At 44.1% G+C, this 17172-nt stretch overlaps 1 protein-coding gene across 16 annotated transcripts in view; it reads left to right on the top strand.

Moving 5' to 3' along the window:
- BTRC (beta-transducin repeat containing E3 ubiquitin protein ligase) overlaps positions 1-17172 on the top strand; it is a 165712-nt gene that overhangs the window by 121504 nt on the left and 27036 nt on the right. For all 16 annotated transcript variants that reach the window (XR_008445598.1, XM_054033511.1, XM_054033514.1 and 13 more), the window contains 2 exons: positions 4878-5109; positions 15514-15700. Coding sequence is in view for 15 of the 16 variants with exons in the window: in XM_054033511.1 (XP_053889486.1) it covers positions 4878-5109; positions 15514-15700 (419 nt within the window). In the remaining variant the exon portion in view is untranslated. The remainder of the gene's footprint in view (positions 1-4877; positions 5110-15513; positions 15701-17172) is intronic.

The following is a 17172-nucleotide window of genomic DNA, read 5'->3' on the forward strand; positions in this document are numbered from 1 at the left end:
GAATATCATGGAATGCCTTTCCCTCCCCTTTGGCTGTAGAGAAACTCAAGTGAGACACTTACAGCATTGTTTTATTTTCTCTGAACCTTTTTAGAGCTTCACAGACCCGAAGGTGCATTTCTTGTAGAGCTAGTTGTTGGGTGTTTTGAGCATCCACACTTGGCAAGAGACAGGACCGTTCCACAAGAAGCTTACGGTTGGAGTCAATCTATACACACACAGAGCTCCAATGTGGTTTTCTACAGTGAGTAGGAGACATCTGTGTTACAACCCTTTTAAAAAAAAAAAATTGCTGGTGTGTCTGGAAAAACACAGATGCCTGTAATAGTAGCTGAGAGTTGTGCTGGCATTTGACTTTTCCCATACTGTAGAAGGACCCATAAGCCCCATCTATACAACAAAAACAACCTCTGTTGTTATGTTTGTGGTCCAACCATGTCATACCGTGGTTATTTTTGTTTTGTTCACACAAATGTAGACTTATCCAACCTTTGTTTATCCATACTGAAATGTTGCCCCTTCTTGTAGACATAGGCTATTATTTAGACTTAAGTCCTTTATTATATTAGTTCTCTCCTACCTCCTCGTGCATACAAAGAGGCTCTGTTAGAATCATAGAATATCAGGGTTGGAAGGGACTTCAGGAGGTATCTAGTCCAACCCCCGCTCAAAGCAGGACCAATTCCCAACTAAATCATCCCAGCCAGGGCTTTGTCAAGCCTGACCTTAAAAACCTCTAAGGAAGGAGATTCCACCACCTCCTTAGGTAACCCATTCCAGTGCTTCACCACCCTCCTAGTGAAAATTGTTTTCCTAATATCCAACCTAGACCTCCCCCACTGCAACTTGAGACCATTACTCCTTGTTCTGTCATCAGGTACCACTGAGAACAGTCTAGATCCATCCTCTTTGGAACCCCCTTTCAGGTAGTTGAAAGCAGCTATCAAATCCCCCCTCATTCTTCTCTTCTGCAGACTAAACAATCCCAGTTCCCTCAGCCTCTCCTCATAAGTCATGTGCTCCAGCCCCCTAATCATTTTTGTTGCCCTCCGCTGGACTCTTTCCAATTTTTCCACATCCTTCTTGTAGTGTGGGGCCCAAAACTGGACACAGTACTCCAGATGAGGCCTCACCAATGTCGAATAGAGGGGAACGATCACGTCCCTCGATCTGCTGGCAATGCCCCTACTTATACAGCCCAGATTGCCATTAGCCTTCTTGGCAACAAGAGCACACTATTGACTCATATCCAGCTTCTCGTCCACTGTAACCCCTAGGTCCTTTTCTGCAGAACTGCTGCCTAGCCATTCAGTCCCTAGTCTGTAACAGTGCATGGGATTCTTCCGTCCTAAGTGCAGGATTCTGCACTTGTCCTTGTTGAACCTCATCAGGTTTCTTTTGGCCCAATCCTCCAGCTTATCTACGTCACTCTGTATCCTGTCCCTACCCTCCAGCGTAGCTACCACTCCTCCCAGTTTAGTGTTAATTGTTAATTGTAGTCACCTCAGAAAAATGGCCTTGTAATTGTTGTTTGCAGTGTTATTGTAGCTATGTTTGTCCTAAGATATGAGAGAGATGAGGTGGGGGAGGTAATATCTTTTATTGGACCAACTTCTGTTGGTGAAAGAGACTAGCTTTTAAGCTCCACAAAGCTCTTTTTTGGGCCTGAATGTCTGACAGCGTCTTCAGGCCTGAAGAAGAGCTTGTAGTTACGGACAGCTCACTAAAACGATCTATTCAGTGCCAGGATATCTGACTAGAATTGATGGAATGCCTTCACCATCTTGAGTATTGTGTTCAGTGCTGGTCACCCCATCTCAAAAATGGTATCACTGAAATAGACCTCTGCAAGTATAAAGGTGCCACTCACAAAAGCTACAGGTCCCAGCATGTCAGGCTGCTGAGATCAAAATTAAGCACTGAATGGTGGCACCTATACAGGTCTGTCGCATCTTAGGCGCATTTAACATGCGTGATTTCAACTTTACGCGGTCGGCCAAAACAAAACAAAACAAAAACAAAAAAGAGAAAAACAGTTTTAATACTATACCTGTAGTGCGGGCGATTTCGCCCGCCATTGAACTCAATGGGGTTTTGGCTATACGCGGTTTTCGCTTTATGCGCTAACCGCGGAACGGAACCCCCGCGTAAGATGAGACAGACCTATAGTCTCCAGGATCGTGCCTCCACATTAGAACCTGGGAGGGAAGAAGAAAAAAGTGGAGGACTGTGATCTGCTCCTCTTGGGCTAAGTTTGGGCACTTTCTCATGTCATACACAGATGCGTCTTCTTTGGGTAACGTGCAGTAATTGTTTGGGGTTACTTTTGATAATGAGGCAGGTAATACATCTTCGTCCCAACAAACTGTAGAAAGCTCTGGGCTGAAAACCTTTTGGGTGGTACATTTGTATGAATATTTAACTTCATTTTATTCTCCGTATATCTGACAGCACTGCCTCTTCTGGAGGGGCTTCTTGATTGTAACAGAGAAGAGGGCATTTAATGCTCTAGCAAATAGTGACTGTTCTCACTGAAAGGAGGAAACAAAAGGCAGAAGGTACAGGTTTAAAAACCATGCTCTATTGAGATAGCCTGCTGTAAGATTGGCTGTGCAGCAAATGAAATGAGAAATGAAATGAGGTCAGGCTTGTAAAATACACCATTTGTCAACTATCTCCAGCATTTCATGGGTTTTTCTGTTTTGCAAACAGCTAAACTGCAGTAAAAACAGCCAGAGTCCCTCAAGGCTGATGTTCAATACAGCCCATCCTTAATCTTTGTATGCCATGCCATTGCCAGGAAGAATCCAACCTTTCATGCCATGGAGTTCATTCCCACAGTTGCCTCAGAGATGTCAGCATTCTCTGTATAAACAGATAGTCCAGAAGAGTGTGTGTTTCTCCTCCCTCCAAATATCCCATTTATGGGACACTATTATCTACATGATGAGTGAATATAAAACCATAGTACAAGGATTTTATACTCTGCCATTAGTCTGCAACTCTGCCACCAGCTATTGGCCATCTTTGATGATCCTTACTGAATGCTCCCAGAAACATTCCCTAGTGTTTGAGGACTCTCGGCTCCATTTTGAGGGGAATGAGAAAGGAAACAAAACGAGTGTTGCAGACCAGCTTGCTCGTGATGCAAATGGTACAGTCTGATATCTATGTACCGTACTATGGTCTCAGAAAATCAGAGTTAATTCAAACCATAATACAGAGCCAGAATATACTTTTTGTTAAAATGGCTGCTACTTACCATAGCAGTTTTGTAAGAAAATCTATCCAGCCATCTCTGTTAGAAACACTGGCAAGTAATTTAGGCACAATATTTAGGTCTGGTGTCTTATGTATAAATATACAGGAAACAAATGGTGAAAAATTAAGTAGATTTTAAAGCATTCTGTCACTTTTGGTAATCCAAGGTGTGGGTATCACAGGTAAGGATTTTAAGTGGACAGGGAGGTGTGATCTGGGGTACAAGCCTGGGAGCTAGGAATTACTGAGTTCTTGTCCTAGCTTTGGCAGGCACTTTCGATAGCCTTTTAGCAAATCACTTAACATCTTTCCATTGATCCTTCCTCCCAGTAAACAGGTACTACATATCTTCCTCTTAGGTGAGAACTACGTGTAGAGCGTGTACAGTCTGGTTATTTTCTTTTAGATTGACTAAAATATCATTAATTGTGTTACTTGCTATACCACAGCGTGCATTAAGTGAAACTGAAATACTACATCACAAAATATAACTTGTATTTATTATGATAAGTGCAGTTTGGTTTTAATTGATCATTCATAATGCAGTAGCAAATGTAGACTAGAGTGTTTTTGTAAAAGAAATGATCTAATAATGTGAACTGTCATTACCGTGCCGTCTGGTATTAAAGCTTTGCTGTGACGTAGGGCTAGACACCAGCTTTTAGTAAGAATTATCAGGTTTGCAGATTACTAAAAAGAGACTTATCAAAGTTCCATGGTACATGGATATATCTTGACAATGTCCCTTTAAAACTTGTCTTGGTTAAATGTATGACCATTGTACTTAGCTTTAGATTCTGGGTTTGTTTTTTTTTTTAGTTGGGGCAGAATCCTAAAAATAAATAGACATTCCCTTAGTTTAGTATTTAATAAAAGCTATTTAGTAACCAGCATGGGAAAACATAGATTTCCCAGTTGACAGTTAATTTGGCTTGGGATGTGCTCATGGGGCAATACGTGTGCTTTTCTTCCAGTTAAATCGTTAAAAACAAAACTTCCATGCATCTTGATTTTAGGCTATAGAGTGAAGTCTGTTTTCTCCTGTCCCTGAGAGCCCTTCTTCAAAATCAGACTATGTTGAGACCTTCTGGCGAAATATTAACAGTGACTATAAAGTTTAGTATTTGATTCTTTGCATGAAGTACAGATGAGCACCAGATGTTGGGGTGTTGATTTAACAGATTTTACTGTATACTATGTGTATTATTAAAATGATCATCATGCAGTTTCTTATCCATCTCATGTATTTTCTATTAATTTTAGCAGCAGTTCATTGTAGCCCTAAAGCAAATACTTTAGAAGAGAAACAAAATACAAATGCAGTCTTCTGCGGTGCACTGAAGTAGCTGATAATGGCAAATTAGGAATCTGTCAGCATTGTATGTAAAATGTAACTAAAATGTGTTTGTATTAAGCTGCCACTCTTGTTCTCCCATCTAACCCTAGTCCTTTGTGTGCAGCTCCAGCATGAACTGTACTGTCCTCCAAGGTTACAAGCTTCTGTGGCCACTTGCAGACTGACAGCAGCAAATGGGATATGCAGACTCAGCCAACTTGTATGTAATGGAATGTTAGCGTCCCAAGCTTTATTTCATGTTTTCTTCTTTCCTTTCAAGACAAAACTTGCCAATGGCACTTCCAGCATGATTGTGCCCAAACAAAGGAAGCTGTCTGCAAGCTATGAGAAAGAGAAGGAGCTGTGCGTCAAGTATTTTGAACAGTGGTCTGAGTCCGATCAAGTGGAGTTTGTGGAACATCTCATCTCCCAGATGTGTCATTACCAGCACGGACATATAAACTCGTACCTCAAACCTATGTTACAGAGGGACTTCATCACTGCACTGCCAGGTATTTCCACCCGGTTGGGGGAAGGATCTTCCATGTTGTTCTTGAAAGAGCTATGGCATTTGGCTTCCTGTGACAGTGGGCCTTCCCTGGGGGAGAGTGTTCTTCAGGGAGAAGTTTTGCAACCTAGATAGTAGCAGATTGTGAATGAAAGGCTCTGTAGAAGTGCACAGTAGTAGTAACACTTCACTCAATAGATCTACCCTTTTGATTGAAATAAGTGGCAGATTTTACCAAATGTCTAGGGCACATGACACAGAAAACAGAGTACCTGATTGTCATTAAGACAGTAACAGTGTCTGAATAACAGAATTTTAAAAATTGTAACTACCTTTTATCATCTCTGGTTTTCCCTTGGGATTTTTTCATTCAGAATTTTGACCACTTTTTATTAATAAAATATTTTCCTGTAGCCACTGATTTGAATATTAATTACCTACAGTGAACAACATATCAGGATAAAGAGTGGACGTGATAACATATTCATATTTTGTATTTCTATAGTGCTTTTCATCTGAGGACATTGGCCTCAGCTACATGTTTGGATACTGTGGTGAATGGGGGTCACAGAAGTTCCTAAGTAGATGAAAGCACTGAATAAACAATTCTGTCAGGGAGATACAGTTATTTCCCCTGTTTTACAGATGGGGAAACAGAGGCACAGGGTGGTAAGTGACTTGCCCAAGGTTATGCAGCAAGACAGTATCAGAACCAGCTTTAGAATTCTGGCTTTCAGTCGCATTCTCAGACCATTAGATCACACACACCTCCATAGAAGTTAGTGTATTATAATTCAAATGGCTTGGTTGGTTCCTGAGTCTCTGATGGAATTCAATAAAATGTGTTGCCGTCTTTGTTGATGACTCTGAACACTTAGTTGAAGAGAAAATTGTTTGGAAGAATTTCTCTCACAAATTGTTTATCCTGTGCAGACCTTTGAAGAGCTGCTCAATTCCTACGTGTCCTTCTTTCCAAACATTTGACTTCTAATGGGATTGTTCCACATGATACTTAATTTCTAGGGCTGAAGACTGAGAAAACATGTTTGTTTTTTAATTGTGGATCTTATAAAGAATAAAGCCATCATGGGAGTGTTGCTCGGAAATTAAATACACAGATTCTTGGGATTTTATAAATTATAACTGCTTCATAATCAAATGGCTCTGGTAGACCTTGAAAAACATCTTTGTTGTGCTAAGTGTGTTGTTATGGTGCTAGTTTTTAGAGGTCTAGTGGCAATAATCTCATGTACCAGAGCAGTATTATAACGTGTGGAACTCTTCTGTTACACAGACATAGGGAGCAATTTGAAGAGGCATTTGCCTTTCCATAGTTAAGATTGAAGCATGCTTACTTTCTGTTATGAACCCAATATTTTTCAGTCTTTCTCTGCCCAATTTCATCAAAGCCAAACGAATCCACCTCATATTTCACCCGTTAATCTCACCCTTGGGACCTTTTTCTGGAAAGTTTTGGGAAGTAGCAGAAGTCATTTCAGAAGGGATTTAAAAAATTTTCTTTGAGTGGTTGCAGACATGTTTTCCATTCAGGTGTGTGTGTCCCTGGCACACCCAAGCTGGAGAACTTTGCCTAGTAGTACCCTTAGGGACAGCACCCACGCCCTGTGTCTCTTAACCCCTCCCCAGGCTATTTAAGGGTAGTGCTCCTCCAACCCCCCCTCAGTTCCTTCTCGCCACTCCTGAGTAGAGTCAGAGCACTTGGTGTGGTATTTCCTTCCCACTTTTCCATCTCAGTCTCTCTTGGATTTTGTTGTCTATATAAAGCAACAAAGAGTCCTGTGGCACCTTATAGACTAACAGACGTATTGGAGCATAAGCTTTCGTGGGTGAATACCCACTGCGGTCTGACACATGTGTATATATAGTCTATATATTAAGTTAGTTTAACATTACTTATGTTTTTAGTTTATAGGAGTTAGAATAAATATCCCCTCACCAAGGTGTAACTATTGTCCATTGTTTGGGGTGGCTGTTCCCAGCAATGACCCCCACATATGCTCCTGGGAGAAGGGCACATTAAAGAAAGGTGCTTCATCTGCGAATCATTCAAGAACAGAGGTGGTGAGGGACTTGCATCTCAAGCAGCACCTTATGGAGCCGGCCATGAGGCCTCCTTTGGCACTGGAGATCCGCATGGATCCTTCAGCCTCTCAGACAACTTTGGAACCAGAGCAAGCCAGTGTTCCTTGACCAGACTCTCATGCCTCCCCCAGGAGGAAGAGAGATCATTCTCCTTCCTCATGTCCTCCAGACTGCAGAACCACTCCAGAGATTGGAGAGATTCAACCTTCTCTTCCAGGTGGAGCGCAGACAATCACTGTGATTCCTCTGATATGTGGGATGGAGCTGGGACATCCACTCGCTTTCCAGTACTGAGGCGGCATCAGTTGAGCACTGTACCAGTCATGGGATGCCCATTGAGTCCATTGCCAACAACATCGGCACCAGCTATTTCCATGCCATTGGTATCCCAGACAGCAACAGGCTTGCTTTGCCCCTCTGCTCTTGCTCCCCAGTTATTGCCCTGAGTACTTCTATGTGGTCCTCTGTGTTACCTGAATTGATTGCAGACTTGTCTCAGTCAACAGCACTGTCTTTGGCACTGCCTAAGACTCAGAGTAGGCAGTCGAGATCAGCCTCCTTATGGGTACTGAGGGGCGCGTTAGCTCAGCTGCTATCTTCAGCACTGATGATGACAGTGCAGACCACATCTACGGGATCGGTACCAACCCTGGCTGCAGTACCATCTTGGTTTGCGACCAAGTGGGAGTGCAGTGCCCTTGCCTGTCCTCAAGACATCAGCTTCACTCTCCGCTTTGGTAACGATGCAGCCAGCCTATTGATCTTCAGACAATGCTGGATGTTTGTTTGCTGCACCTGGGGTGAATCCCCCCATTGTCTTCAGATGACGTGGGGGGTTCATTGAGAGCAAGTTCGGAGGCACCCTCTCCCTCATCACCAAGACATCATTCTCAAAGATTGGATCACGATCAGTACCAATATCAGCACTGTTCCTGCAATAGGGACCGAAGGACTTGGCCCAGTGCCTACTGCCCACTTATGCCATATCCCTATATTCAGTGGCCGCCTTGGAATCTATGGACTGTTTCTCAATCTGTGAAGTCCCGATCGTCAGCCCACTCCAGGGCAAGGTCTCCTGGCCACCCCAGTATTCCCTCTTCAGTCACCTAGATTGCTGACTCAGACAGAGGTGGCTTCCTCAGCTCATGCCCAAGGACAGAGAGTTCTAAGAGGTTGGATCTCTGAATTTATTCAACCTCATTCTTATAAGTTGGCATTGCAAATCGGCAGGCGCTGTTGTTGAAATATAATTTGCGAAATTGGGGGTCTATAGCCAAACTCACAGACAAGTTGCCTGAACCCTCCAGGGAAGAGTTCAGAGCGCTGATTGCATACGGTTGTCTGGCCGCCAAGACATCTTTGCAGTCGGCACCGGACACAACAGATGCTACTGCCAGAGTCATGGCTTCAGCGATCACGCTGAGAAGGGCCTCATGCTTGCAGCACTCTGGCATAGTTTTGGAGGTCAGGCTGGAGTTGCAGGTCAGGCTGGAGTTGCCAACCCTCCAGGATTGTCCTGGAGTCTCCAGGAATTAAAGGTTAACTGTTAATTAAAGATTGTCGTGATGAAACTTCCAGGAATATGTCCAGCCAAAATTAGCAACTGTACGTCCAGCAGAGAATAGAAGACCTACCTTGCAATGTTTTTTTTTTTTTCCCCTCTGACAAAATGGATGAGACTTTACATTCATTTAAGGATTCAGGAACAACTCTGCATTCATTGGGGGTTTTACCCCAAACATAGAAAGGTGCCAATTTCTGGGGCAGCAATGGCAGCAGCAGTACCATCCCCAGTGGAACTTCCAGCAGACCTCTTACCCATCGAGGCAGCAGGACTACTCCCGGAAGGGGCATAAGTCGCACAGAAGAAGGCCTCCTGGGTCTAACTTTAACCAGCCAGTCTGTCCTCCCCCAGCTTTGGGCAAGCAGCCATTTTGACTGGTTGATCGACACCAGTTGTGAACTTCCCACCATTCGGGGACAGGCTTCCTCCCTTGCACAGTGCTTGGGAAGTGAGAACCTCAGACAAATGGTCCTAAGCACTGTGGGATCGAGTTATGCCATCCAATTTCCACTCTCCCTTCCCCCCCCCCCCATCCCTTTTCAGGGACCCCCTTCACGAGTCACTGCTCCTCCAGCAGGTCCAGACTAAGTGAGCTTTGGGGGTTATAGAGGAAGACCCCCTGCAGCATTGGTGGGCTGGGGCAGGAGAGAAGGATTCCACTCACAGTATTTCCTGATTCCCAAGTCCAAGGGAGGCATGAGACCTGTTCTCAATCTCCAGAGTCTCAACAGATACATCAGTCACATGAGATTCTCTATGGTTACCCTAGCTACCTCCTCCCAGCTTTGAATCACAATCACCGGTTTGCTGCCCTTGTTCTTCAAAACACCTATTTCCATGTGGCAGTTTTTCCCAAGCCATGTCTTTCCTTACCTGGATGATTGGTTAGTGAGGGGCAAGTCCACAGATAAACTCCTCAACCATGTCCAGTTCAGACTGCGTCTCTTCGATTGGCTGGGTCTGATCGAAAACAAAGCAAAATCAACTTCAGTACCAGCGCAAAAAATCAAGCGCATTTAGGGTTCTATGAATCTGGGGGCATTTCTGCTGAGCTGTGATTTCAGACACTTCATTGTCTGGGACTGTCCCTCCAGTCTCTCACTTCTATTAGGATTCATTTGTGTCTGAAGTTGCTAAGTGATATGGCCGCATGTATTTATGTAGTTCAGCATGTGAGGTTGCATCTTTGTCTCTTCAGACCTGGCTCAAGTTGGTATATCGCCAAAATGGTTGTTTGTTGGACTGCCTAGTGCGAATACTGCCACCCATCCTGCGGTGGAGAGATGGAATCAGTTTTTGTAAAGATGTTCCCTTCACCTGTCCTCTGCTGTTCATAACCATAATGACTGATGCCGCCACAAATGGGTTGGGGAGCACATCTGGGGACTTTGAAAATTCAGGGTCTGCGAACAGATCAGGAAGCCTCTCTTCATATGAAGGCCATAGAGCTTTGAGCCATTTACAATGTGTAAGGGACGTTTCTGTTGCACATCAAAGGCATAGTGGTTTGTATACTCACCACCACCGCCACAGTGTATTACGTGAACAAAAAGGGTGGAGCCCACTCCAACCAGTTTTGTCACAAAGCAGTAAAAAGTTTGGGCAATTTTGCATCAGTGAGAACATCACTCACATGGCCATTCACCTACTGGGGATGTGGAATTGCTTAGCCAATCACCTCAGCAGGGGCTTCTTTCAGCATCACAAATAGTCTCTGAAGAATAGTTTTGAGGTCCATTTTGAAAACTAGGGCATTTCAGCTATCGACCTGCTTGCAACGAAAGACAACAAGAAGGGTTGTCAATTTTGTTCCTGAACGGGCCTCAGTCCAGGCTCCTTCCACCTGAGTGGGGATTGGTGTTCATGTATGCCTTCCCCCGATCCCACTCATCCCACAGGTCATTCTCAAACTGAAGTTGGATCTTGCCAGACTGATTCTCATTGCACTAGCGTGGCCAAGACTGTGTTGTTTTTCCATTCTCCTCAGTGTGTCGGTTTGACTGCTCATCTCTCTGCCTCTTTATCCCGACTTACTGACCCAGCACCATAGTCAGATTTGGCATCCAGCGCCGAGCAACCTGCATCTCACAGCATGGATTCTTCATAGCTAAATTAAGAGGAGGAACGATGTTCGGAAGCTGTTTGACAAGTGTTACTTAATAATAGGAAAGCCTCTACTAAGGCTACTTATTTGACCAAGTGGCAGCAATTTTCAGTTTGGTCGCTAGCATGGGGAATTCAGCTCAGGCTGGCGTGCATTCAGGACTTTTTGTAGTACCTGTTTTGTAGTACCTGTTATAGTCTTCTGGTCTGTCGCTCAGCTCGTTGAGGGTTCTCTTATCAACGATCTCAGAGTTTCATCTGCCCGTCCAAGGGAGGTCAAGTTTCTCAAATTCCATGGTGGTGAAATTTCTAAGAGAAGTCGTTCGTCTCTACCCACCTGTAAAAGAGCCAGTTCCCTTGTGGGACCTTAATAGTGTCTTAGCTGCCCTTATGGGATCTCCAGTCAAGCCCCTGGCAACCTGTTCTCTGTCCCTCCTGTGCCAAAAGACAGCCTTCCTTGTAGCTGTCACATCTGCAAGGAGAGTAAGCAAGCTGCAGGCCTTAGTGACAGAGCCTCCACACACTCGGTTTGTCAGAGACTAAGTGACCCTATGGCCACATCCAAAATTTTTGTCTAAAGCGATTTCACGGTTTGCCCTTAACCTCCTGATTTAGTGACCGGTGTTCTCTCCTAACGTGCACCCCAACATGGATGAGCAGAGACCTCACAGATTGGATGTGAGACCGTGCTTGGCATTTTACCTAGAGAGGACTTAGCTTTTCGGGCCCCACCTCATCTTTTCATCTCCCTATGTGGATCCAGTGAAGGGTCAGGCGGTCTCTGTATAGACGATTTCCGGGTGGATAACTTCCTGCATTACAACTGCATGTGAAGTAGCTCACATGGTGCCTCTGCTGAGATTACAGGGTCATACAACGTTTTCCTCAGAGGTGTTTTGATATTGGACACCTGCAGGGCCACCGCCGAATCTTCTGTACATACTTTTACAAAGCACTGCGCAGTTACCACTGTGTCTAGGTCAGATGCAACCTCAGGAAAGCAGTCCCACAGTCCTTTAAGTAGATTCCAAGCTCCACCTCATGTAAGTACTGCTTGTGAGTCACCTGATTGGAATACACATCTGCAACCACTCGAAGAAAAAGCAGTTAATTACCCGCACTGTAACTGTTGTTCTTCAAGATGTGAGTGCAGATTTATATTTCTTGACCCACCCTCCATTCCCTCTGCATCGGGGTCTCTGCTCTTGGTGTCAAGGAACTAAGGGGGTTGGGATGGCACTGCTTTTGAGTAGACGGGAGGTGAAGGGCCACACGGCATGAGCACTACTCCTATTTGTACTACTAGGCAGAGTTCTCCACCGTTGGTGAGCTGGGCACACACACACCTGAGTGGAATGCATGTCTGCACTCACATCTCAAAGAACAACAGTTACAGTATAGGTAAGTAACTGTTTTTTCCTTGTCATTCACTACTTGTATCCTTAAAATAGATCTACCTTCAAACTTCACTTTTTGTGTGGTACTGAACAAATGGGAAGGGCCTTTCTCTAGGTTGCCGCATGTAGATACCAGTTATTCAGTTATTTAAATAAACACACGGGGTAACTGTGCATGTATGTGCATCAATGTGCGTGTTTTCAAAGTGTGTATATCCCAACGCATGTGGCCTTAATTACAAAGATTCTCAGAGAGGCATGTAGTTTCAGTCTGTACAGGGCACAAGCAGAAATGTCCCATGCAGGACAAGGATTCTGGTAAGGAGAATAGAAGGTGAGAAGCCATGTGAGGAGGCAGAAGGTCTGGAACAGAATTGTGTTCATCTGTGGGCAGCTTGCAAGGACTGCGGTGGCTCTCCTTATCGGGCAATAGTTAAACATTTTTTAAAATCTAAGGAAATTTTCAGAAAAAAATGTGACTAACCTGGAATATTTAAATGTGTCACCTCAACTAAAAAGAACCCACAGGAGAGCTTTGTAGCTCTCTCACAAAAACACATGTTAAAAAGCCTGGAAGTTAAGTTCAAGCTCTACTTTATCCCTCTCATCCCCTTGCCCCCACCCCACACACACAAAATGCATCCCAAAATTCTGAAAGTGGGCAAATTCTCGTTCAGGTTCACCAGACCACCTACTCTGCCCACATAGTACTGCCTCTTATCCATCAGTCAGACACATTTATTAACTTGGAGTAAAATTGTTTGATTTTTATCCTGGTGCTGTGGAGGTCAGAGTTAAGGGTGGGTTTTTTTCTTTTTTTTTCCCCATTTGTAGTAGAGGCAAGGCAGGGGGGTTGTATGATGGTAGTTTTCTCTGAAAATGGTCAGTTTTCTCTCTATAAGAGTGGTCTAAGATCAGTGATCTGGGTCAACTACTGTGATTGAAATACACATATCACAACAATGAAAATTAAAAACCAACTCAAGATGGCTCCATTTGGGGACTGCGAGTCGGGGGAGGTGAACAAGAGGGGTGATCGGGGAGAATTGATTAGGAATCAGCAAGCAGAACATCTACAGCATGGGCCCATTTCTTGCTGTCCTTTCTCCTTCCTTCCTCTTTTCCTTGTGCAGAATTCCTATGGAGCTCAGTATATTCACCTGAACCTACCGGTGTCGACTCTAGGGGTGGGCACACAGTGTCCATGTATGTGTCTAAGGTGTCAGTGGAAGCTTCAGGGCGTGGGAATGCAAACTGACATCACCTTTCCCCACTAGATGAGGTTTGTGACGCATGAATAAGATTGGCCAGAGGAAACACTCCCCATCCTACACCTGCTCAGCTGATAAACAGAGGACTTCAGCCTTCAGAACTGTCAATCCAGCTTCTTTCAGGGAGTTTGTAAAGCTCTATGTGTAATATCTATGTGTATAAACTGAAACTGTACAATTGGGAACCCTGGTGGGTTAATACTGCAATATAACACCCAAACTCTAGACACGTTTGGGCCTCTTTCTCCACCAGCTGGTACCGTGTGTCGTCATCTGCATGCTCCTTTTTGCACAGGTGTAAATTATACGAGGCGTTGGGCAGTGGAGGATCGGGCCCAAAGCATCATAAAATTGTTTCTCTGCATGTGGCTACGTTTTAAACTGTTGCATTAGGAATAAGGGAAGGAATCAGGAGCCATGCTGTGTTATATCATTTTCATGGACGAGGAGCCAATTTTGAGATCTTTTTTAACTTCAGTCTGACACAAAAGCTAGAATAGATAGTGTCCTGTGAACTCTGATAAGAATCAGCTGATACGTGTCTCACTCTCCATCTGCTTAAGTATGGACATGTGACACAACCAGTCACAATTCATTTACTGCCTCCTACTTCTGTGCTGCTGACAAATGGGGCTCAGTCTTTGAGACTGTTGTAATAAGAGTAAGAAAAGAGGAATTTAATCCCACTCCGGATGTTTAGTGGGTTTCGTTAGGGAGAGGAGGGAAGTTGCGTGTAATACCGATCTGGCATGCTTGCTCTTTGTTGGGCAGAACTTTGTGCTTGGGGGAGGGCGGACTCCTCTGAACTACAGCTTCTGCGAAGCCTCTGAAATATGATCTGTGAAGAGCCATAACCCCCTCACCGTTGCTGTCTCACTTGTGAATTAGAACAGCAGCCAAGAGAAGCTTTATTAATGCAACCATGTTATTTTATAGACATCTGATTCCTCTGAGGCCTCCGTGCAGATTAGGTTTGAGGGGGTGGTAGAGAATGTTAATGGCTAAACCCATCCACTTCAAACAACACCGGGTGAACCCCCCACTGTATTCCAACATTTTATCCTATTCTAGATCCACTGGGGTGTTAACCAGGCTACTGGTCCAGTGACCTTTTATTTTTTTGAGTCAGTTGTCTTCCATGTGACTGCAGCGGTATTGAAACACAAAGCAACCCTTCTGGTATTCACACTGGAAAATGTTTGCAAATGACACCGTGTCGGTGTATGCTTTCTTCCACCTACTGAAATAAATGATACCAGCAAACCTGCTTCACTCTCTCCTTAGACTCTCTCGTCTCCATGCATCTGCGTGTCCTTCCCCCCTCCCATGTCTGAAGGTACCACTGCCCTTCAGGGTACACATTGGGAATATATATTTTTTTCTTCATTATGTTCAAAAGCTACTGCTTTAGCAAAAACAGCTTTTGAGCCGTTGGAACATGAGAACAGCTGTAGCAGCAAGATGAGAAATGGTCCTAATATAGAGAGATTTTGGGGGCTGCATCGCTGAGTTGGAAATGCCATCCATAGACTATCCCCCTAGTGCTAAAACCCATAGAAATAGATTGGAATGACTTCCTGGAGTCTTTATTATTTTTAATGCCTTGCTGTTTTTGATCCAAAACAAGTTGGGAAAACACTGGTTGTTCCTGAACTTAGCAGCAAATACTCTTCTGTGAATTTGGTCTAACTCTGTGTACAGGGGAATGGATGAGCAGTGATAGGGAAGAGACTTGCGTCTGACGAAGTGGGCATTCACCCACGAAAGCTTATGCTCCAATACTTCTGTTAGTCTTAAAGGTGCCACAGGACCCTCTGTTGCTTTTTATAGATTCAGACTAACACGGCTACCCCTCTGATACAGGGAAGAGACTGGATCTCCATAATAGACAAGGGGAGTTGTTTAAACTGTCTTACGATCTCCCCAATGACTAATGCTCTCTTTTTTTTTTTTTTTTTTTTTTTTTCCAGCTCGGGGTTTGGATCACATTGCTGAGAACATACTGTCGTACCTGGATGCCAAATCGTTATGTGCTGCCGAGCTGGTGTGTAAGGAGTGGTACCGGGTGACATCTGATGGCATGCTGTGGAAGAAACTTATTGAGAGAATGGTCAGGACAGACTCGCTGTGGAGAGGGTTGGCAGAGAGGAGAGGATGGTGAGGGAACTGCAAATTCAGCTTCTTACCCACCTAGGACAGTGGATGGTGTGTGTGTGTGTAATGCTACCTTTGTAGTCAACCCCTGTTGTTTCTAGTTTGACATTTGTTTGCAGCAAAATTCAGTGATTGGAGAGGTTGGTCATTTTTGGTTCTGCCACCAGTTTTTGGCATGTTTTTCTATGCTCATCTCATAGGTGCTCCAGTATGTCAGTAATGAGGGAGAGATAAAAACTTCAAATCTGTACACCCGGCCTCTCATTCAGTTTCATATTAAGAAGCTGCATATGCCTAGGGAGGGCAATAAACTCATCAGCAGTTCAGAGCAGAAAAACATTTTTCGGATTAGGAGCTGGGGCGTGTGGTATGAATTAGTGTTTCCTCAGCAGACTTTCACTTTACGCGGTATCTGTGCAATTCTCAAACTGGAAGCCGAGGGTAGGTACCGTGGAGAGTAGGGGACTCTAGAAATGCAGATAGATTAGTTAATAATCAGCTGGAATAGCCTTCCGAGGGTCTCACTTGAGTTTGAAGCTGCTCTGTTAACACTTCATTAGAACTTTCCCTCTCTAGGGTAAGCCCTTTAATACATAATTTTCTTTTCCAAGGGTGTCCCCAGGATGTTAGCTGCAAAAAAGCTGGGTATGAATATTTCATAAACAAGATAAAAGTGACAGCTTAGGCATTTTAGTTGCTATTAAAAAGGAAAAAAGATACAAAGTTGCAAGCAAAAATTCTGTTGTTTTGAAGTTAATTTTGTTACACAGTTTGTCGCTGATTATAAAGACAAGTAAATCATGATTATGAACTGTCCTTTAAATACTATGCAAATCTGCTTCCAGGAGCATAGTGATTATCAGAAGTGTTCAGTACCCCTTTCTGTGATAGTATTAGCTGCAGACACAGGCGGAAATGTTAGAGCAACACCATGATTATCTCCAGTCCTATAGTTCATTCTATATTTAGAATTTTACATTGATGCCCATTGCTGATCATATGAGTATTTGAAGGTCAGCAGTACACCCCTCCTCCCCCATCATCATGCTGCACCCCCAGGATTGCACTGTCCCCTGTTTAAGTTGGTTGCAGGATGGAATTCCCCAAGCATGTAGTCCCAGGGAGAATACCCTCTGATAGGGAGGAGGAGGTTAACCCTAAGAACAGTTGGGTGGGGAAAAGAGGCAGGCAATATCTAATTTAACTTGGGGATCTGCCATAAAGCACTTCATAGCTTGGAATCAGTGCTTTGGGTGGCACAGGGAAGTGAATAGATGGACAGTTCAGAATGATAACAACTGTTCTCGTTCGCTTATAGCTCTTCACTTAGCTCAGTGCATGGACCACTTGATTTCATCACTTGCTTCCTGGTACCTTACAACAGGAGAGCCCAAACTCTGCAACCCAAAGGACCACACTGACAACTTTCCAGGAATGAGTGGGGTCACATGGATTGGCACAAGCATTTATAGAAA

The sequence above is a fragment of the Malaclemys terrapin genome, chromosome 7 (genome assembly GCF_027887155.1).
Source record: "Malaclemys terrapin pileata isolate rMalTer1 chromosome 7, rMalTer1.hap1, whole genome shotgun sequence".
Taxonomy (NCBI): domain Eukaryota; kingdom Metazoa; phylum Chordata; order Testudines; family Emydidae; genus Malaclemys; species Malaclemys terrapin.